Source organism: Plasmodium chabaudi, assembly GCF_900002335.3.
Source record: "Plasmodium chabaudi chabaudi strain AS genome assembly, chromosome: 3".
Taxonomy (NCBI): domain Eukaryota; phylum Apicomplexa; class Aconoidasida; order Haemosporida; family Plasmodiidae; genus Plasmodium; species Plasmodium chabaudi.
This window is the reverse complement of record NC_030103.2, coordinates 615401-637889: the sequence shown is the minus strand read 5'-3', so window position 1 is coordinate 637889 and position 22489 is coordinate 615401. Positions and strand designations below refer to the sequence as shown.

The following is a 22489-nucleotide window of genomic DNA, read 5'->3' as shown; positions in this document are numbered from 1 at the left end:
ATTTTTAATATTTTATTTCTAGAAAATGAATAAAGGAGGCACTAAAAATGTTTTTATTCTTTTAAGCTTATTCGTGTGTGTGAACAGTAAAGTCTTTGCGAGCGAAGCTGAGTCAGGAGTTGATCTACGCAGATTTATTCGACATAATCCTGAGCAAAACACAACTGATATAACCAATACTACGTAAGGAAATGTCGCAGTACATGCATATTTAATATAACTATAGACATTCATGTATCATGCATAATGTTATTACATACATATTTACTCATATATATGCCTGAATAACGATTATAATTTAAAACATCATTTATAAATGTATTTATTTTTTTTTTCAAATTAAAAATAGATTAACCTTGCCCAATAATGATTCAGAACCAATAGACGAACAAAACAAATACCTTATATGTACAAATTCTTACGAAAAAAAAAATATGCTAAACATTGTAAATCACGCAATAATGTCTTTATATTACCATAATAAAAATATAAAAGACGACGATTTATATTGTAAATATAGTGATGATGTAAATATATTTTTTAAGAGCGACGAAAATGTAGACATTGCAAAAATTAATATTAAGATCAAAAATACCAATAAGGTATGAATTAGTGAAAACTATTTTTAAATTATACAATTAATCCCAAATATAAAAATATTTATTATATATGTTTTTTTTCTTCGGTATCATTAGTATAATGACATAATAAGCACTTTATGGAGTCCAAATGGCGCCAAATATTTCGATGACAATTTTATTGATGGTATATAAAAATATAATTAAATAATCACTTAGTATATACTTACCACTAAATTTTATTATAATACTATATATTTCCATTTTTATCTTTCATTTATTATTTTTCATAATATTTTAATTTACATGTATGCAATATTATAATTTTTTTAGGACAAATTGCCCGTATATACAATCCAAATCTACTAATGATACAACAACGTTATCAAAAATACAATTTATTATTCCAAAAATATTATTATTCTTTATCTAGAAAAGTTCATGTAAGAAACCTTGTTTTCCTTTTTTCCCTCTCAAAATCGTATTTTTCATATGACTGCACCATAATTTATATAAATATTTTATTTATTAAATTTTTAGGTATCAAAAAACAAAACTATAATTGGAAATTTACATATATATGTAAACGGCCCAAACAATGACAATACAGAACATAATGTAAAAACAATCATAGAATATATTAACGAATCAGAAGCTGGTATTAATTTTTCAGAAAAGTTAAAAACATTATCTTTCGGTTTATCCGGTTATATAATTAAAAAAAAACGCGAATACATTGATTTTACCTACATCAGCACTGTAAGAAATATACAAATTTAATATCACAATAATTTTATTTCATAATTATTTTATTTTGCTATTATGCTACCCCCATTTACCAGTTATCACCATATACAATCTCTATATAAATATACATAATTATATGATATTCATACTATTTTATAATATTCACTTTTATATATTTGTCTATTTTTTTGTTCGTAGATTGATGATGCTGTTTCCATAGCCCCAAAACATTGCATTAAAAGAGAAAAGGCAATACAGATGTTAAATCTTATCAAGTTAAGAGATTTGTTTTCTGCAGAATAAATTCTATTCCCCTTAGTGTATTTTTAATACTCTAGCATCGTGATAATATATTAATAAAATATATTTATTTTCATGCATAATGCCTGTGTTAAATTAACAGGATAAAACAACCTTTCCCTTTTTAATATTGTTTATTTTGCATATAACATGTTTATGTATTTTTAGTATAAAGACATTACATGTCTAAATTTTTTTGGTGTTTTAAACATAAATGTTATAATTTATTATTTAAATTGGCATTATAAGGAACCTTGTTTTCTTTTATAAAAAAAATAAGCAAAAAAATATATTAATAAATGGATAGGATTTATCAAAAATAACCACATATATTTAGTAAATATATTCTTTTGTCATCAATTGAATTCATAACTCCTTTGGTGGATTTGTTCCAACAGCCAAATTTATAACCTTTTTTACGCTTTTTTTTCTTTCCGACTTATTTCGCCATCTAGCAAACCAATACTAACATAAAAATAAAAAAATTGTTTGTGCAGGATAAATATTTTAAAAATATTATATTTATAAATTTTATTTTTATTTACCTTATATAAAACTGTGGAAATAATTGGTATTAAAAGGGCTACTCCACCAATGCCAATTAGTCCGTATTTTTTAGATAAAATCGTATCCAAGTTTTCTCCTGACTCATCAGCTCTGACTTTGATTGCATCATTTTGAGATGTATCACCTGTATTTGATAATATAGCAACAGGCCCGGGTGTTTCTACTGGATTTGATTCTTTAGTTTTTTCTTCACCTTCTTTTTTACTTTCTCCATTTTCACTTACTTTTTTTGCATCCACTACGTCTTTAACTTCCACATGTATAACTTTCCATGAACGGTTTGCCTTCTCACATAATTTCTTACAATTATTCATTTTTTCTATCTCATTAATTTTTGGGAATGCATTTGTGTTATTACCATTTGTAAATTTCTCATATGCTTTTTTTAAATTCAACAATGCATTACAATAATGTTCATCTTCAAAAACTTTAGTTTCTTTGTTAACAAGTTCTTTGGATCTTTCTTCCCATTTATTAGCAAAATTTGAACATTCGGAGCTATTTGAAGGATTTTCATCATATTTAGTAATTGCTTTACACAAAATATTAAGTAACTCGTAAAGATTGTATATTTGATTAATTTGAAGTTTCATTATATCATTTTTTTTATTTATTTTATCACGAAAATCGTTATACCAATTACCTTCTTTTATAAACGTAGTATAAAAATCCTGTACGTGCGGAGTATGTTTATAATTAAAATGTCTTATTATATTACTTAACCACAGTATAGCATATTCGGAATATTCGTCATTTTTATTTTCTAATTCCAGATCACCCTCATTATTAACAAATAGTTGTTGTAATAATAATTTAAACATAGCGCCAATTCGTTCGCCATCAGTTCTACATTCCTGCTTCCCCCTTTGGTCGATAGGACAATAAGTTTTATACAGGTTACGATTAACATCTTTACTTTCTGAAGATAAACTATTAGGTAAAAATTCTTCAATATCTTTCAATGCATTACACTAAAAAAGTATTATAAAAATTAAATAAAATAAATTCTATTAAAACTAAACATAATGAAATTTTATATACAATGCAAAACTAGTAAAATAAAGGAAAACCATTTTGTTCATAAAAAATATATACCAAATTGAGGGCCATTATAATTTATTTTATTTTTAATCTGTAAACAATTTGTTATCATGCTATTTTTATGTAAGATATGTATTGAATCAATATATTTTATTAATTAGTTGAGGTTTCTATATGATTAATATATATATTTAAAGGCATTTTATTGTTTTTAAGACTAAATTAGCATGCAATAATAATATAATAACATTACTGAAGAATTATTCTATTTTGTTTATGACAATCACTAAACTGCCTTATATGGATATTTGCTTAATATTTTTATCATATCTATATATAATGCATTTTATATATAATTTCACTTTTTAAGTAATAACCTGAATAATTATATTACCCAGATTAATGGAATATTATAACAAAAATAGATGGAATTTGTTTTATATAATAATATATTTATATTATAGGTTTACACATGAAAATAAAGATATATTCAATACTTTTTTAATAAATGAACTTTCAAGCTTATATTACTATAAATATATAAATAATAAGAAATATATTGTTACTATAATTGTTAAAAATGTGTTTTGTTTTATTATTTGAATGCCAACTATTTAGATATGTTATTATTCCGTACCACATATTTTATATTTTACTTCTAATAAATATAAAAAAATAGATTACTAAAATTATAACCTTTTAAAATAGCTTAGTATTATTGTTTTTTCTAAATACATAATTCATCGTTTTCATTCCAATTAATAATATAAATTAATAACACATTTTAGAATGTGCAATAACTATACTTATATTCTAATATCCTTCTCTATGCAAAACATTTTAATGTATAATACTATATTACATATACTATATATCCTTTTAAAATTAAAGAGCGCACAATATATATTTTAATTTGATCAAATTAATTACAAATAAAAATAGGTCTTGTGCATAAATTCGTTTTAAAATCGTAATTAGAACATATGAAGCACATATTACATTTTTTCAATCATATTACATATTTAATATATAACCAATAAACCTAATTTAAAATTATAAAGTGCACAAATATAGTTATTTTCATGACATTTATGTTTAAATTTGATGCTTTTACAATTTTAGTATTATATTGATTTAGTGGTAATGATTAACTAATTTATAAAATAGATGCAACGAGGATTTACTATTTTTATTACCATATCACTACCATAGCTCAATGTGTATTATATATATTTACATATTTTATAATAATAAATTATTTAGTTTTATAATGAAAAAGGAACACTTTAAGGAAAACAATAGAATTAATATTATCTTGCTTGGTAGTATTAATGATAATATTATCACATTAAAAAAATACCTAACTGAAAAATGTAATAATTAATTTTTCTTTTTATACAGATCTTCAGTCTTACTACCAGCTTAATATTACATAATGAATTTATATCAATATAATCGAATAAAATAAAGATGCTATATTTCTCATATTTAAAACTTTATCTATTGCTATCATGCTTGTTGTTATACCAATGTATACTACAACATTATAATTAATGCACTCAATATAAATACTTTGAGTCAATATAACTTTTCCTTGCTTTATTGTTTTAAAATATGTACTTATTAATTTATGCATGTACAATAGCTAAAGATATAATTCAAAACAAATTAATTGGAGCAATATTTCTGCAATTTTGCATTAATATATAATTATAGCATTCCCCTGAATTAAACAATATATTTTTTTTAGTCAATGATGCAATAGCTTATTGTTTATATATATGCATATTATAATAGCAATGCTAATTCTATATATCATAATTTTTTGAATCATTATAAAATTTATTATAATAAAATGTTTTACATATGCTTATATTAACTATTTTAAAATATAATACATTTCATAATTTATATAGATACAAAATTATGAATCTTGTAAATTTGTGTATGATGAATATGATATTATACCTATATGGAAAACAAATAAAAGAATATAAAAAACCCTATTAATATAAATTAAAATTTTAACATAATTAAGAATGTTATTATACATCAATCTATAATGATATTTATTATTAATATTACATTTACACCTTAGTTATTTTTATTAGTATTTAATTTTTAAACATTATTAAAAACGCTTATCCATAAAATTTCTTTTATATATAATGTTGTTTTTCTGAATATCGGTCAATATTTTATCACCCTATTTTGTGATTTTCTATTATTATAATTAATTTACGTAATTAAACTTATATTTCTATAATATCAGATGTAATAATAGGATTACAATACGATTAAGGGGGGTTATAATTTAAATTCGAAAGTTGTACCACATAAATAAAGGGCATTGCTAAATAGAATTATTATCCAAACAAATTAAACATATTCTATATTATGTTTATTATTTCTTATATAACAATAATTTAACATAATAAGAGTTCTTGTATATTCCTATCCAATATTTAATGTTAAAATATAAAACATAGATATTTTTCTTTAATAATATTTAATATATATTGACTATGCAAATATAAGTTCTATAATTTAAGATTTAAATAAGAATTAAAATAAAAAAAGTGTAGAACATTAAAAACCGTAATCATTTGGATACTAATAGTAGACCTCAAGAAATGGCACAAACAAAACATGCTAATAATACATACCACAACAATATTAATTATGTAAAATATAAATCTTTGAACTACTTAAACTAGGGTAAAAAGGATTTATTCAAAACAAGAAATGTTAAAAATTAGATTAGGCATACCATAATAGTTGTCTTGTTTTAGTACTCCCTATCTTCTTCAAATTTCAGAAAAAGGATGTAAAGTAGGTGAAATGAATTTAGATAAATTTTAGAATGTTTGTGATACCACAAAAAGTAAATATTATAAAAGGAATAAAAACAATCATAGAAATAAATAAAGATTGATAAATTAATTAAAAGTTTAAAAAATAAACACCATCATGTTGTATTATCAAAGCAAATCCCCATATTCACTCTTAATTATAATTACAATTAACTAAAAAATATGTGCTGATCAAAGTTGATATTATAAAAAATTTACAACAAAAAATAAAAATAGTTTTTGTGCTTACATATATAAATACTATTTATCAAATCAATATATGCAAATATATTTATAAAATTGTGGTTTATAACGCCAAATGAATATTCCTAATTTTTATAATTAGCTTTCCACAATTAAGTTACTATAACTTAAAAAATTGTCAACGTGGCTATTGAAATGGCTGCATATTTATTTTATTAATTTTTTATGTTTTTTCTGTATTAAATATATAACTACAATAAAAATTCACATAAAAGATATAGTATACTTATTATTAAGGATATGAAATAAAAGAATGAAAAATAGTAAACAAGTTAAAACAGTATCATTGATCCATATTGATAAAAAACAAGGCTACCCTTTGTTTAAATATATTTTTTATACATATTAATATATCACAATTTTATTTCTTATAATTGTCTAATATATACTAATAACTATTTCTACACCATATTCAGTTCAATTAGTTTTTATATATTCTTTTACAAATAAAAATTAGATTTCCAAAAAAAAGTATTTCATTTTTTAAGCTCGTTAAACTATTAACTGAAAAGTATTTACTTTATTCATGTGTTCAAAACATTATTATGCCATTGCCAAAGAACATATATATTAGCTATACAAGAGATGCTCATATTATATATATGGAAAATTCAAAGCATAGTATATATATTAAATTTGTTTAAACATTTTTTAAGTAAATTAATATATCATTTAAAATAATATTATAACCCCACTAAAAAAAAAGCAAAACATAAAAAAATACAATTAACAATAACCCCAAATAATTTAAATGCATATTGAGTATTACATATAATATCCCAATAAGATAAATTATTTTCATGGATATTGTAAGACAAAATAAATTATAATTGATATGTAATGCTATAAATCGTTTTAAGTAAAATATATGTAATAATAAAATAAACTTTATGTTAAACTCAAAAAGGTGCAATATAGATCCATAAAATGTTGATTATGATGCTTTTACAACCCTTTGAAAATTTGGTATTATATTTTATAAAATTTAATAACTAAAAAAAATGTTTTATAATACAATTAAATTGGATTAATTGGCATATTTCTTCAATATTTTTTTTAATTTACGTAATTTTTTGATTTGCTTATATTGTATCCTAAAATCTACCGCAGATAGAGAATAGAATGCCAGGAATACAATATTTATATAAAAAGTCAAAAATGTTACTGAAGCGTTCCATAATACAAGCTTCGATAAACTTTTAAGCAAGTTTTTATTAATATGTTTACGTAATGACTTATTATATACAAAATTTGTAAATATCTTATTATATTCTTCTTCAATTTGATCATAATCAAGATCCGTCAGAAAACTATCTTCTATTATTATCTTAAAATTTTCTAGATATTCATTGAGAACCATATATTCGTCATTTTCACCATTTTCATCATTTTCATCATTTTCATTCGTCGTACTTTCTTCTAATACTACTAATACATCATTATTAGATAAATTTTTTATTATTACTTGGGGGTCTATTTTATCATCACCCTTTTTCAATATGGCTGATACATTTTTCATATCGAAATTAGCCAAATTATTTAGCTTCGAAATTTTACTTTTTAAATCCAATACCTTCTTATTTTTCGAATCATTTATATGTGAATCAGGAGTTTCGTGAGAAGATGATATATCATTACTATTATCATCGTCTTCTTTATGATCTGCAAGAGTTAAAGTCGATTCATAAAAATAATCTAACCTGAATGGCTTGCTTTCTTGTGCTAATATTCTGCCATTTCCCAAATGTATTGCATTCCTTTGAGGATTTATGCTTACATCGTTTACATTGTATAATTCCTGTAAAAGAAATAAGATATGTAATAACACCTATTTACACACCATTTATTTTAACTACGTCTTAAGCTAGACATAAATGCTTTGGCCAACACAATTATACACACCAAAGATAATACTGTAACTTACATCTTTTGGGTTCCTTAAAGAGCAAATAATAATTGCAAACAAAAGTATCTTATTAAAAATATTTGATTCCTTCATTTTTAACTTAGTTTATCTCATAAATTAATGTATATAATATATAACCACAATTTAAAATTTAAAATAAATATATAATCATGCGAAACAATTACATTTATTACATATTATTTTTGTATAATACATATAATTTACTTAAGTTAATATTCTCACAAATTCATATTGTACTAGGAATACAACCATTTGTATTTTATTTGCTATGCTCAGATAAGAATAATCCATTTAAATCCTTAATATTTTCCATTGGAAAATTTTATAAAAATATATGCAACCATAATATCGACCTAAAATATTTTTTGCAATTTTTATAAAGCATCTTTTCATTTCATTTATAATTTAATACACTTAGTAAACATTTCAATATTATCCAAATGTGTTTAAATTTATTTATTTCAAGTGTGTTAAATTTATTTATTTCAAATGTGTAATACGTTAAAATAAAAACTAGCACACACATTAGAATACCAAATTCAAAAAAATTATAGAGCACAATAATAAATTACCATTGAATTCACATTTAAATAAATTTTTATCTTATTCGAATTTTATAACACATTTTTCTATTATTAATGCCTTATAATATATATTTTTTCCCCTAATACACCACTTTTAATAATTGACATATAATGGCTTTACACACACCGCTATATAAATATATATCCGATTTTACACGAAATTGCTATTCTTATTAAAGCAGTATATATCAATTGATAGCCACCCCAAATGAAATATCACACATAATTGAATTAAGCCAATAAAATATATTATACAAAAATAAACTTAAAAAAATTAATTTTTATTATTATTACTAACTTAAAATTAAATGCCTTACCAACTTACTCAATTTAATATTTTTAAACAATATGCCATATTTATTAATATAAATAATTAAAGGAACAATTATAATACACCATTTTCTCATATAAATATTTTATTCCAATTAACACACATACTATTTTTATAACAGTAGGAAATAACACCTTAACAGTGATTTAAATAGTATAACAATAGTTATTTAATAAATATTATTTTAAAAATAATTTTTTTATACTTAAAAATTTATATTATATGTTAATATAATTAAGACTGTGCTTAATAATGACAGTCACAATTGTAATTACTATTACTCTCCATTTGTATTTTTATTGCAACAGTAATTTTGATATTATATATTTTACTATAATATTATAAACTTAAAAATAACTATTACTATATATACCATTTATTGGCACTGTTAAATATCTAATCAATATGATTTATCTCATTCGGATTAATAAAATTAAAACCAAATAATTATATTTTTTTGTTAATTTTTAAATAATTTGTGTTTATAAAAATAGACGGCTTATGCCTATAGTTCATATACGTAAATAAAAAAAAAAAAAATAGAATGCGCATACATTAAAAATTAAAATAAAAAACTAAAATAATAAAAATGTTTTAATAAAGCCATTAAATATCTATTTAATCCCAAATTTTATATAAAATACAAATTAAATACACAATCATACAATATATAAATAAATATATAAAACAATATCCCTATATAAGCATACATATATATAGGTATATATTTTTAAGTCTTCAAATCAACGATATTACATATCCCCTAAATACTATGAAAAATTATATACTCTAAATTTTAGGTATATAAATATATTTATATGTAATAAATGCCCATTTTTATAAATATATATGCATGGCTTAATAAGAAAAAAAAAATTATAAAAATATATATAAACTAAATTTAATTTGTCTACAATAATCGTGAATTATAAATATTTAAAATATGGCATACATATACCTATATATATGCAGTATAATTGTGAAGCAAATATAATTCACATACACATATATAATATTTTTTGGTGGCAAACAATGAGTGATATTATTTATTCATATAAATATCCTCAATCGGATTATTTAAAGGAAACTTCAAAATGTTTATTTAAATAAATTTCTATAGAAATCTTAAATTTATCTTCGGATTTTTTACATATCTACTGGTATACTTTCAAGCATGTATGGAATAAACAAAATTATAATTGTTGAAGATAATAAAGCAGCATACAACGAATTAAATAGTAAATATCCAAATCCACCTAATCCAGAATATAATGCTATACTAAAATATAAATCTTCTTTTATGTAATCAACAAGTTCCTTTATATATTGGTCAACTCCATAATGTTCGGCACCTTTCTTAATAGCTTCAAACAAGGGTGTTAATGCTTTAATAGTGAATTCTTTTATTTTAAGTGAAATTTTCTTTGTAAGTTCCCAGGCCTTTTTAAAGTTCTCTTTAGTTAATCCAACCTTGTTTAGATAAGGTATAGCTTTGTCTCTAAGCTCTATCATTTTTTCCACATGCTTATTTATATATTCAAATACTCTTGTAGTTTTAAATCGACCATACAATGATATAACACCACTTTTTAATTTTTTTGCTGCAAACACTGCAAATTCTTTTAATTTATTAAAAGCCAATGTTTTATAATTAATGAGCATATCTCGGTATCCACTTTCTATAGCATATCTTTTTAATCTATGAGGATAACTATATATTGGATGCTCTCTTATTTTTTGAATATCATAACCTGAAACATATTTCAAGAATTTACGAGCATATATAAATGAACGAGTATCATACTCTTGTTGAGTTTCCTTTGAAAGACCCTGTGTATCTTTTAAGAAATCGTCTACGGAATCCTTCAATTTCTCAATAGACATAAAGGGGAGTTCTATCTCTGCCTTATCATCTTTTACTAGGAGTCTAGTCTCTGGATCGAATTTCAAATTAAATTCTTTACTAAGTCTATCTTTTTGTTCTTCAATAATTTTCATTAATTCATCATCAGTAAGTTCTTCATCTTTCTTAATTGTAGATGCGTCAATACCCAAGAGAGACAATATATCATATAAATTATCGATTTGTTTTCCTATAAGTGCTATATGTTTTTCTTCCTCAACCTTTTCTTCTTCAACAGGTTTTTCTTCCTCAACTTTTTCCTCTTCAACTTTTTCCTCTTCAACTTTTTCTTCCTCAACTTTTTCTTCCTCAACTTTTTCTTCCTCAACTTTTTCTTCCTCAACTTTTTCCTCTTCAACTTTTTCCTCTTCAACTTTTTCTTCCTCAACTTTTTCCTCTTCAACTTTTTCTTCTTCGACAGGTTCTTCAACAGGTTCTTCAACAGGTATTTCTTCTTCAACCTGTTCTACTTCTTCGGCAGGTTCTTCAACAGGTATTTCTTCTTCGACAGGTATTTCTTCCTCAACCTGTTCTTCTTCTTCAACAGGTACTTCTTCCTCAACAGGTTCTTCTTCAACATGCTCTTCTTCTTCAATCTGTTCTTCTTCTTCAACAGGTACTTCTTCCTCAACCTGTTCTTCTTCTTCAACCTGTTCTTCTTCTTCAACAGGTACTTCTTCCTCAACCTGTTCTTCTTCTTCAACCTGTTCTTCTTCTTCGACAGGTACTTCTTCCTCAACCTGTTCTTCTTCTTCGACAGGTATTTCTTCTTCAACAGGTACTTCTTCCTCAACCTGTTCTTCTTCTTCAACCTGTTCTTCTTCTTCAACAGGTTCTTCTTCTTCAACCTGTTCTTCTTCTTCAACATGTTCTTCTTCTTCAACCTGTTCTTCTTCTTCAACAGGTATTTCTTCTTCAACAGGTATTTCTTCTTCAACAGGTTCTTCTTCCTCAACCTGTTCTTCTTCCTCAACCTGTTCTTCTTCCTCAACCTGTTCTTCTTCTTCAACCTGTTCTTCTTCTTCAACCTGTTCTTCTTCTTCAACAGGTATTTCTTCTTCAACAGGTTCTTCTTCTTCAACCTGTTCTTCTTCCTCAACCTGTTCTTCTTCTTCAACCTGTTCTTCTTCTTCGACAGGTTCTTCTTCCTCAACATGTTCTACTTCAACAGGTTCTTCCTCAACCTGTTCTTCTTCTTCAACAGGTACTTCTTCTTCAACATGTTCTTCCTCAACAGGTTCTTCTTCTTCGACAGGTACTTCTTCCTCAACCTGTTCTTCTTCTTCGACAGGTATTTCTTCTTCAACAGGTACTTCTTCCTCAACCTGTTCTTCTTCTTCAACCTGTTCTTCTTCTTCAACAGGTTCTTCTTCCTCAACCTGTTCTTCTTCTTCAACAGGTTCTTCTTCCTCAACCTGTTCTACTTCTTCGACAGGTTCTTCAACAGGTTCTTCTTCTTCAACCTGTTCTTCTTCTTCAACCTGTTCTTCTTCTTCAACCTGTTCTTCTTCTTCGACAGGTTCTTCTTCTTCAACGTGTTCTTCTTCTTCAACAGGTTCTTCTTCTTCAACCTGTTCTTCTTCTTCAACAGGTTCTTCTTCTTCAACAGGTTCTTCTTCTTCAACAGGTTCTTCTTCTTCAACCTGTTCTTCTTCTTCGACAGGTTCTTCTTCTTCAACCTGTTCTTCTTCTTCGACAGGTTCTTCTTCTTCAACCTGTTCTTCTTCTTCAACAGGTTCTTCTTCTTCAACCTGTTCTTCTTCTTCAACAGGTTCTTCTTCTTCAACCTGTTCTTCTTCTTCAACCTGTTCTTCTTCTTCAACCTGTTCTTCTTCTTCAACCTGTTCTTCTTCTTCAACAGGTTCTTCTTCTTCAACAGGTTCTTCTTCCTCAACCTGTTCTTCTTCTTCAACAGGTTCTTCTTCCTCAACCTGTTCTACTTCTTCGACAGGTTCTTCTTCCTCAACCTGTTCTACTTCTTCGACAGGTTCTTCAACAGGTATTTCTTCTTCAACAGGTTCTTCTTCTTCAACCTGTTCTTCTTCTTCGACAGGTTCTTCTTCTTCAACCTGTTCTTCTTCTTCAACCTGTTCTTCTTCTTCAACAGGTTCTTCTTCTTCGACAGGTTCTTCTTCCTCAACCTGTTCTTCTTCTTCAACAGGTTCTTCTTCTTCAACCTGTTCTTCTTCCTCAACCTGTTCTTCTTCTTCAACAGGTTCTTCTTCTTCAACAGGTTCTTCTTCTTCGACATGTTCTTCTTCTTCAACATGTTCTTCTTCTTCAACCTGTTCTTCTTCAACATGTTCTTCCTCAACAGGTTCTTCTTCTTCGACAGGTTCTTCTTCTTCGACATGTTCTTCTTCTTCAACCTGTTCTTCTTCAACATGTTCTTCAACAGGTACTTCTTCCTCAACCTGTTCTTCTTCTTCAACAGGTACTTCTTCCTCAACATGTTCTTCTTCGACATGTTCTTCTTCAACAGGTTCTTCTTCAACATGCTCTTCTTCAACAGGTTCTTCTTCAACAGGTTCTTCAACATGTGCTTCTTCAACATGTTCTTCTTCAACATGTTCTTCTTCAACATGTTCTTCTTCTTCGACATGTTCTTCTTCAACATGTTCTTCTTCTTCGACATGTTCTTCTTCTTCAACCTGTTCTTCTTCTTCAACCTGTTCTTCTTCAACATGTTCTTCTTCAACCTGTTCTTCTTCAACATGTTCTTCTTCAACATGTTCTTCTTCAACATGTTCTTCTTCAACATGTGCTTCCTCAACCTGTTCTTCTTCAACCTGTTCTTCTTCAACAGGTTCTTCAACATGTGCTTCTTCAACATGTTCTTCTTCAACCTGTTCTTCTTCAACCTGTTCTTCTTCAACAGGTTCTTCCTCAACATGTTCTACTTCAACAGGTTCTTCCTCAACATGTTCTACTTCTTCAACATGCTCTTCTTCTTCGACATGTTCTTCTTCTTCAACATGTTCCTCTTCTTCAACCTGTTCTTCTTCAACATGTTCTTCTTCAACATGTTCTTCTTCAACATGTTCTTCCTCAACAGGTTCTTCTTCTTCGACAGGTTCTTCAACATGTGCTTCTTCAACCTGTTCTTCCTCAACCTGTTCTTCTTTTACTTCTTCACCATGTTCTACTTTTTCTTCCTCAACAGGTTCTACTTTTTCTTCCTCAACAGGTTCTTCTTTTTCTTCTTCAACAGGTTCTACTTCTTTTTCTTCTTCAACAGGTTCTACTTCTTTTTCTTCCTCAACAGGTTCTACTTCTTTTACTTCTTCAACAGGTTCTACTTTTTCTTCCTCAACCTGTTCTTCTTTTACTTCCTCAATTTGTTCTTCTTTTTCTTCCTCAACAGGTTCTACTTTTACTTCTTCAACCTGTTCTTCTTTTTCTTCTTCAACAGGTTCTACTTTTTCTTCCTCAACAGGTTCTACTTCTTTTACTTCTTCAACCTGTTCTTCTTTTACTTCTTCAACAGGTTCTACTTTTTCTTCCTCAACCTGTTCTTCTTTTACTTCTTCAACAGGTTCTGGTTCTTTTTCTTCCTCAATTTGTTCTTCTTTTTCTTCCTCAACAGGTTCTACTTTTACTTCTTCAACAGGTTCTGGTTCTTTTACTTCTTCAACCTGTTCTTCTTTTTCTTCCTCAACCGGTTCTACTTCTTTTTCTTCCTCAACCTGTTCTTCTTCAACCTGTTCTTCTTTTACTTCCTCAACAGGTTCTTCTTCTTCAACCTGTTCTTCTTTTACTTCTTCAACAGGTTCTACTTCTTTTACTTCTTCAACCTGTTCTTCTTTTACTTCCTCAACCTGTTCTTCTTTTACTTCTTCAACAGGTTCTGGTTCTTTTTCTTCCTCAACAGGTTCTGGTTCTTTTTCTTCCTCAACAGGTTCTGGTTCTTTTACTTCCTCAACCTGTTCTTCTTTTACTTCCTCAACAGGTTCTACTTTTACTTCTTCAACCTGTTCTTCTTTTACTTCCTCAACCTGTTCTTCTTTTACTTCCTCAATTTGTTCTTCTTTTTCTTCCTCAACAGGTTCTACTTTTACTTCTTCAACCTGTTCTTCTTTTTCTTCTTCAACAGGTTCTACTTTTTCTTCCTCAACAGGTTCTACTTCTTTTACTTCTTCAACCTGTTCTTCTTTTACTTCTTCAACAGGTTCTACTTTTTCTTCCTCAACCTGTTCTTCTTTTACTTCTTCAACCTGTTCTTCTTTTACTTCTTCAACAGGTTCTACTTTTTCTTCCTCAACCTGTTCTTCTTTTACTTCTTCAACAGGTTCTACTTTTACTTCTTCAACAGGTTCTACTTTTTCTTCCTCAACCTGTTCTTCTTTTACTTCTTCAACCTGTTCTTCTTTTACTTCCTCAACCTGTTCTTCTTTTACTTCTTCAACAGGTTCTGGTTCTTTTTCTTCCTCAACAGGTTCTGGTTCTTTTTCTTCCTCAACAGGTTCTGGTTCTTTTACTTCCTCAACCTGTTCTTCTTTTACTTCCTCAACAGGTTCTACTTTTACTTCTTCAACATGTTCTTCTTTTACTTCCTCAACAGGTTCTACTTCTTTTACTTCTTCAACAGGTTCTACTTCTTTTACTTCTTCAACCTGTTCTTCTTTTACTTCCTCAACAGGTTCTTCTTTTACTTCTTCAACCTGTTCTTCTTTTACTTCTTCAACAGGTTCTGGTTCTTTTTCTTCCTCAACCTGTTCTTCTTTTACTTCTTCAACCTGTTCTTCTTTTACTTCTTCAACCTGTTCTTCTTTTACTTCTTCAACAGGTTCTGGTTCTTTTTCTTCCTCAACAGGTTCTTCTTTTACTTCCTCAACAGGTTCTACTTTTACTTCTTCAACCTGTTCTTCTTTTTCTTCTTCAACCTGTTCTTCTTTTTCTTCTTCAACAGGTTCTACTTCTTTTACTTCTTCAACCTGTTCTTCTTTTACTTCTTCAACAGGTTCTTCTTTTACTTCTTCAACCTGTTCTTCTTTTACTTCTTCAACCTGTTCTTCTTTTACTTCTTCAACCTGTTCTTCTTTTACTTCTTCAACAGGTTCTGGTTCTTTTTCTTCCTCAACAGGTTCTTCTTTTACTTCCTCAATTTGTTCTTCTTTTACTTCCTCAACAGGTTCTACTTTTACTTCTTCAACCTGTTCTTCTTTTACTTCCTCAACAGGTTCTACTACAGTGCTATCGCTATCTTGTTCGGATATTTCTTCTGGCGCTTCTACGCTATCAGATGCATTAGTACTTATTTCATCAATTTCTTTTTCTTCTTTATTATCATTTTCAGTTTCTAAATCGTTGTCTAATGCACCATTATCTGATTGTTCATATTGTGTATCACTTAAATTACTATCTACAGAATCAATAGTAGATTCTGTATTTTCTTCTAATTCATTTTTTTTATTATCTTCCTCTTCTTCATTATTATTTACATTTTCACTTAATGGTTGATCACCAAGTATATTATTTAATATATCACTATCAAAGCCTAAATTATCACTATCAGTTTGATCTAAATTACTTATTTCATTTTCTTCATCATTATCTGGATTTTCAATAGATGCATCTCCTACTTCTAATGTAGATCCATTTATTTCATCTAATTCACTTAAAATTCTTTGAAATAATTTATTTAATTTATTTGGATCTTGTGTATTATTATTGTTATTATTCCAATTATTATTAGAGTTATTCTGTAACAAAAAGAAGATTGTAAAAAATATAGTATGATATAAATAATAAAATACACAAGCTCATGTAATAATGCATATATTCTCTTATAAGACACATGAAAGTTTATTTGCTATAAAATATGAACACTGCATGTATTTATTTCATGTTTTGATCCTTACATCACTATAGGAAAGGTGGTATGGTACCGCTATTAAAATAGACGATGTAATTATTTTTAATAAAAGAGAAAATTTATAATTTTTTCCTCTTATATGACATTTTTTAGGCGATTGCATATTGCTATTATTTGATGGCAAATGTACTAGTGTTTGATTCTTTTCATTATGATCATTTGTGTAAGAATGGCATGAGTTTGATGTCATTTTAATTGGCTATTATTAATATACTAATTAACGCCATTAATAAAAATATAAATTATATTAAAAAAAAATTATAATAAAAAAAATTATAATACTTTATGTTTTTTCATTAAATATTATATTCCACATTGGGTGGCTTGAAAACATTTTATTAATAAGTATAATTTCAAAAAAACATATAACCAAAAATTAGAATATGGAAATCCTATTATAAAATATAAAAAAAAACAACACTAAAATATATAAAAAGCATACAGTAAGTATATAATTATGGATATACAAGAAAAAATATAATCTAACAAAATATATTATATATTTTAATATATAACTATAATTTTTAGATTATTATTATTTCTTTATTTTTTTTTAATTTTTTTGTCGAATTACAATAATAAAAACAATAGTTTTTTCAAAATCAAAATAAAAACATGAAAAAAACCTATACTTAAAAAAATATATATTAATAAATTTTAACAATAATTTATAAAAAATATAAAATTTATATTATTATTACGTCGATCCTGAAAAATATAAAAAAAATATAGAAATGCAAATATTACTAAAATATAATATTATTATATAACCATCATAAAATATTATATTAATATATTATTCTATATTTTTTTCTATAATCGTATCGTGCTATAAAACCAATATGAACCAACGTCCTACTATTATTAATTAGTTTATTTATAATAAACGCTAAGCTGGGGGTGGTACTGAAAATTTTTATAGACTCTCATTTAATCTGTGTCCTTTTTTATATATATAAAATGGCAATTTTAATAATAATTTTTTAAACAACCATTATTTATATATATAAATAATATTAATTTTATCAAAAAAAAAAAAAAAAAGAGAAAACTATAGCCTAAATTTACGCCGTTTAAAATATTTTTACTGCCTATATAAAATCCCTACATGCAAATTTTTTTTTTTGACTTAGCCCTAAGACAATATATATTTGCCTATATATTCATATTGCTTTAAAAAAAAAAAAACATATATGTATCCATTTTATCAATTACATATATTAAATTTCTATACATGCATATATTATTACTAATAAGTATAGAAAATGAAAAAATTACTAAAGGCTTAAGAATAAAAAACGAATGAAAATAATAAAGCAGCAAATAATAAAAATTTGGTTTATAATAACTTCCAAATTTATTATTATAATACTTATTGTACCTTTTAATAATGACGTTATTATGCATAATTAATTAATTGTAATTAAAGTTAAAATTTCAGATTTACTAAATAAAAAATCAACAAATTTAACAATAAAATTTTACAATTTTTTATATTACTATTTTTGTTTCTTTTAATTTTTACTGAGACTAGGATATGGCAAAAGTTGCCATAACCACATTTCCACTTGTCAATAAAAAAAATAAAATAAATGAATATTACAAATTTTTAAATTATAGGGTATTTAAGAAAGTTTATTACTAAAATCGGTAGTAATATATTTATCGCGAATTTTACTAATATTTTCACGAATTTGAAAAAATGAAATAAAAAAAAAAAAACAATAATAAAATGAAATAAAATATGGTCAATGTAAAAAAGTTATTCAAACATCGGAATATAAATTGCATATCCTAAATATGCAAAATGCAATGATTTGTGTATACACTCTCTCTTTTTCTTATTTATATAAAAGGAAAAGCTGCATATGCATATATATGTTTAATTTATAATTTGGTTTAACAACCATAATTTAAAAAAAATATATTACTTCAGACTTATTTAGAAAAAGAATCTTTTCTTTTTTTTCATTTTTGAATTTACTTTGTATATTTTGTATAACACATAACCTAAAGTGGCAATCGGTATAATGTTTAATCCAATCGATACAGCTAAACTAATTATTTGTGGTTTAAAGTGATATATTAATAATGAATTTACTGCTGCTACGATTGGTGCGGAGAATAATTTTAATCCTGAAAAGAATACCTTCAGGCTCTTAAAAAATTGGATACCATTTTTAATTGGTTTCTCTTTCTCTTTTTCAATATATTTTAAAATTCTTATAATCTCTCTTTCAAACAGTAAATCAATTTTTTTAAAGAATCCCATTATTTTAGATCCAATATTTTTACTTTGAGTTGCATAAATATGCTCAAGCTTCGTCATAATATTTTTTTCTAATGTTTCATACTTCGAAGCCAAAGATTCTTTTACTAAATCTGTCATTAATATTCTGTTATTTCGTACAATCCCATTGTTATTAAAATTTTTATAACTTTCAATTCTTGTTTCTTCAAATGCATTCTGAATAAAGATCAAAAAATTATTTTTGTATATATAAAAATATATCAAACATGCATAAATATATTAACAACGACAAATATAGCTGTTTCATTTAAAAAGAAAACAAAGAGATAGAAATCTACATATAATTTTCACGTAACATATAAAGAAAAATAAATAAAAAGTATATAAAAATATGACATATTCATCAAACTTTTATTCCGTTCATATATATATAACTTACATTTCTAGACGAGAATTGAGATATCCATACTACCTGAATCACAATAAAAATCTTCAGAAGAAACGAAAAAATATTTATTTTATTTTTTTGATAAAACCCTGCTACCATAGTTTCATCATTCTTTTCATGTATATAGTTTTTTCCAGCACTCTCAATGAATTTACGATTTTTATTACAGTCAGGTATACAACTCCTAACTATCAAATTATTATTTGATTCCATCATTTTGCTTAGACCAAGAAATGAACTAATATACATACATGTACATAAACGTAATACAATTTTAAATATAGAAAAATGGCTACAGATATAACAAACTATTTTTTTAAGTTATACACAAATACAAATATTCATTACAGTTAGCTAATTTATAATAATAGCACAATGAATATATATATCTCACATTTTTTGTTATTTCAAACTATAATTAAATTATGTACTTATATTTTTCAAAAAAAAAACCAATTACATTATTTTTTACTTTATATTGCCCTTCATGTAAAAATATATAAAAGCACTTAATTCTAAAAAATAATAGTTTTTTTATTATTCATATTATAATTAAATTATGTATTTAAAAAATTTCAAAAAGAGAAGGCATTGTATTATTTTTTTATTTTATACGCCCCTTAATATATGCATAATATATAGTAAATATATAAATAAAAATATACATAATATATATGTAAATATATAATAATATATTATTTAAATTCTAAAAAATAATGTCATTTTTTATGCCTATGCTAAAAAGTACATGCAATGGTAAGGTTTGGTGCCTCGACCAAAAGCCCCTAAAAATTGTATATAAAAATTTTACGTATTAAAATTGATAAAATAAAAAATAGTATATATTACCGTGGATTATTTTATTTATTGCCTTAACAATTTTATAGGCTTTATTTTTATTATATAAAATTGCTATGAAATAAAATATTATTATTATTATTATTTGCAGAGTGATAATGCGCATATGGCTATAATACCCAATAATGCCAATAATTAATCTCTTCCCCACTATTTTATTCGTATAAAAATATTATAAATGAATAAAATTAAATTTATATGCCAATAATGAGTTATATATACTTTTTATAATTATAAAATAATATTATTTTTCTCATTCATTGGCTATGTACATATTTATAAGGCAATATAAACCCTCACTACTGGTACCTTTCCATATTACCCTATGCTTTTACATTGTCTCGCAATTTTACCCATCAATAAATACTGATAGAAATCAAGTTCCTCTTTATAAATTCACTTTGAACTTCTACTTCAGCCTTATTATATATACATCACAATGAACTATTCAACCTCTTTGTAGAATACAAAAAAAGTTAAAAAAAATCACAAGCTTTAGAAAATTTATTAAAACGGTTCTTAAAATGGTCTACCATTTCATAACATATATTATCATATGATTAAACCTTTAGTAGCAACACATAATGTACTTATTTTTTTTTCTCATACCAATGGTTATTCGTTTTGCTACCCATTAATATGTTTAATTAAATTATGAATGAAATAATATTTTGATTTTTGTCAAAAATAAAAAATGTAAAACATGATGAATAAATGTATGCTTCTTAATATATATACTGAAAAGTTATATCCCCATTATAAGTTCATAACACTAATAGACAGTAACAAAAATAGTTGGAATGACCTTACTAATAAACTGATACTTAAGTAGACAACAAATATGTTGACAAAAAAATAGGTTGACAAAAAAATAGGTTGACAAAAAAATATGTTGACAATTTAAATAATTACACAAAAAGCAATCATAAAATGCTTTTCCAAAACTATAATAGTACGTAAAATTTTATTCGAAATTATTTAAAAAATGACTATCACAACATTATTATATGTAAAATAGTTGTATTGTTGCCATCTTTATATGCCTTGTTTTATTATAAATATATTCCCTTATACTATTTATCGTTTTCGTATACCCATAAAAAAATAACTATATAAAAACTGTTCCCACTACTTGTTTGCTATTTCTGATAATTTGAAGAACCATATAAAACACCAAATTATTAACTTAATGAATGCTGAGCAGTATAGAGGTAGTGCACACAACACTTCCATGTAAAAAGGTATTTGCTTTCCCCTTTTAAAGACTATATATAAAAGATAAAAAATGATTATTATATATGTATATTATACATATTATGCATGTGCCTTTTTTGAAAAGAACAGCACATGCAAAGAGAGAAAATAAAAGAAACCTCGTAATACCATAATAGTTTTATATCTACTATCTTTGGGTATGCATATAATATATCATAGTGTTAGACAAAAAATAAGCACATCATTTTTAATCTTACACATTATAATATAAATAAATTTAAAAAAATTCAGAAAAAAATATTTTATAATATAAAAAAAATATAATATTATATACTTATACACATTATGCATTACATTTCTTTACTCCTTTTAATTATAGCTTTCGAAAAATAAGACCAAAACATTCAAAAAAAAAAAATTTATGTGGAAAATAACATTTTATATTCGCATCATTTGCAAATAACCACAAATCGCGCTCAAAAAAAAATTTTATTACATATCCAAAAACTCCCGACAAATTGTAAACAAAATATAGTATAATATAATAAAAATAATATTTTTTGGAAAACACGATTAAAAGGAATGGTCTTTATATCGTCGCATATTTATCTTTCGCTTTTAAGGCTTAAAGGAATTTCAAAAAATATATACACTCTCCATGTATTGCCAAGTCGGGCGAAATGGCAAAAAAATAAATTCCCATTACACATGAAGCAAGCAATAAATAATAATAATACATGACAAAATA

At 25.4% G+C, this 22489-nt stretch overlaps 5 protein-coding genes across 5 annotated transcripts; 1 reads left to right on the top strand and 4 right to left on the bottom strand.

Annotated features, from left to right (window-relative positions):
- Positions 1-25: 25 nt before the first annotated feature.
- Positions 26-1628, top strand: PCHAS_0318600 (fam-a protein; the record flags this gene model as incomplete). The annotated part of the gene is made up of 6 exons (XM_016799991.1): positions 26-183; positions 350-602; positions 696-765; positions 912-1021; positions 1119-1337; positions 1524-1628. 6 exons carry the CDS (start codon positions 26-28, stop codon positions 1626-1628), a joined length of 915 nt encoding a protein of 304 aa, XP_016652915.1.
- Positions 1629-1991: 363 nt separating this feature from the next.
- PCHAS_0318500 (CIR protein) lies at positions 1992-3302 on the bottom strand (the record flags this gene model as incomplete). The annotated part of the gene is made up of 3 exons (XM_016799986.1): positions 1992-2090; positions 2171-3163; positions 3288-3302. 3 exons carry the CDS (start codon positions 3300-3302, stop codon positions 1992-1994), a joined length of 1107 nt encoding a protein of 368 aa, XP_016652914.1.
- A 4074-nt stretch (positions 3303-7376) lies between these two features.
- Positions 7377-8348, bottom strand: PCHAS_0318400 (fam-b protein; the record flags this gene model as incomplete). The annotated part of the gene is made up of 2 exons (XM_016799979.1): positions 7377-8147; positions 8274-8348. 2 exons carry the CDS (start codon positions 8346-8348, stop codon positions 7377-7379), a joined length of 846 nt encoding a protein of 281 aa, XP_016652913.1.
- Positions 8349-10337: 1989 nt separating this feature from the next.
- On the bottom strand, positions 10338-17159 carry PCHAS_0318300 (Plasmodium exported protein, unknown function; the record flags this gene model as incomplete). Its single annotated transcript, XM_016799929.2, has 2 exons — positions 10338-16796; positions 16956-17159. The coding sequence occupies 2 exons, from the start codon at positions 17157-17159 to the stop codon at positions 10338-10340; spliced, it is 6663 nt and encodes a 2220-aa protein (XP_016653236.2).
- A 1752-nt stretch (positions 17160-18911) lies between these two features.
- PCHAS_0318200 (Plasmodium exported protein, unknown function) lies at positions 18912-19917 on the bottom strand (the record flags this gene model as incomplete). The annotated part of the gene is made up of 2 exons (XM_016799928.1): positions 18912-19436; positions 19660-19917. The coding sequence occupies 2 exons, from the start codon at positions 19915-19917 to the stop codon at positions 18912-18914; spliced, it is 783 nt and encodes a 260-aa protein (XP_016653235.1).
- Positions 19918-22489: the final 2572 nt, after the last annotated feature.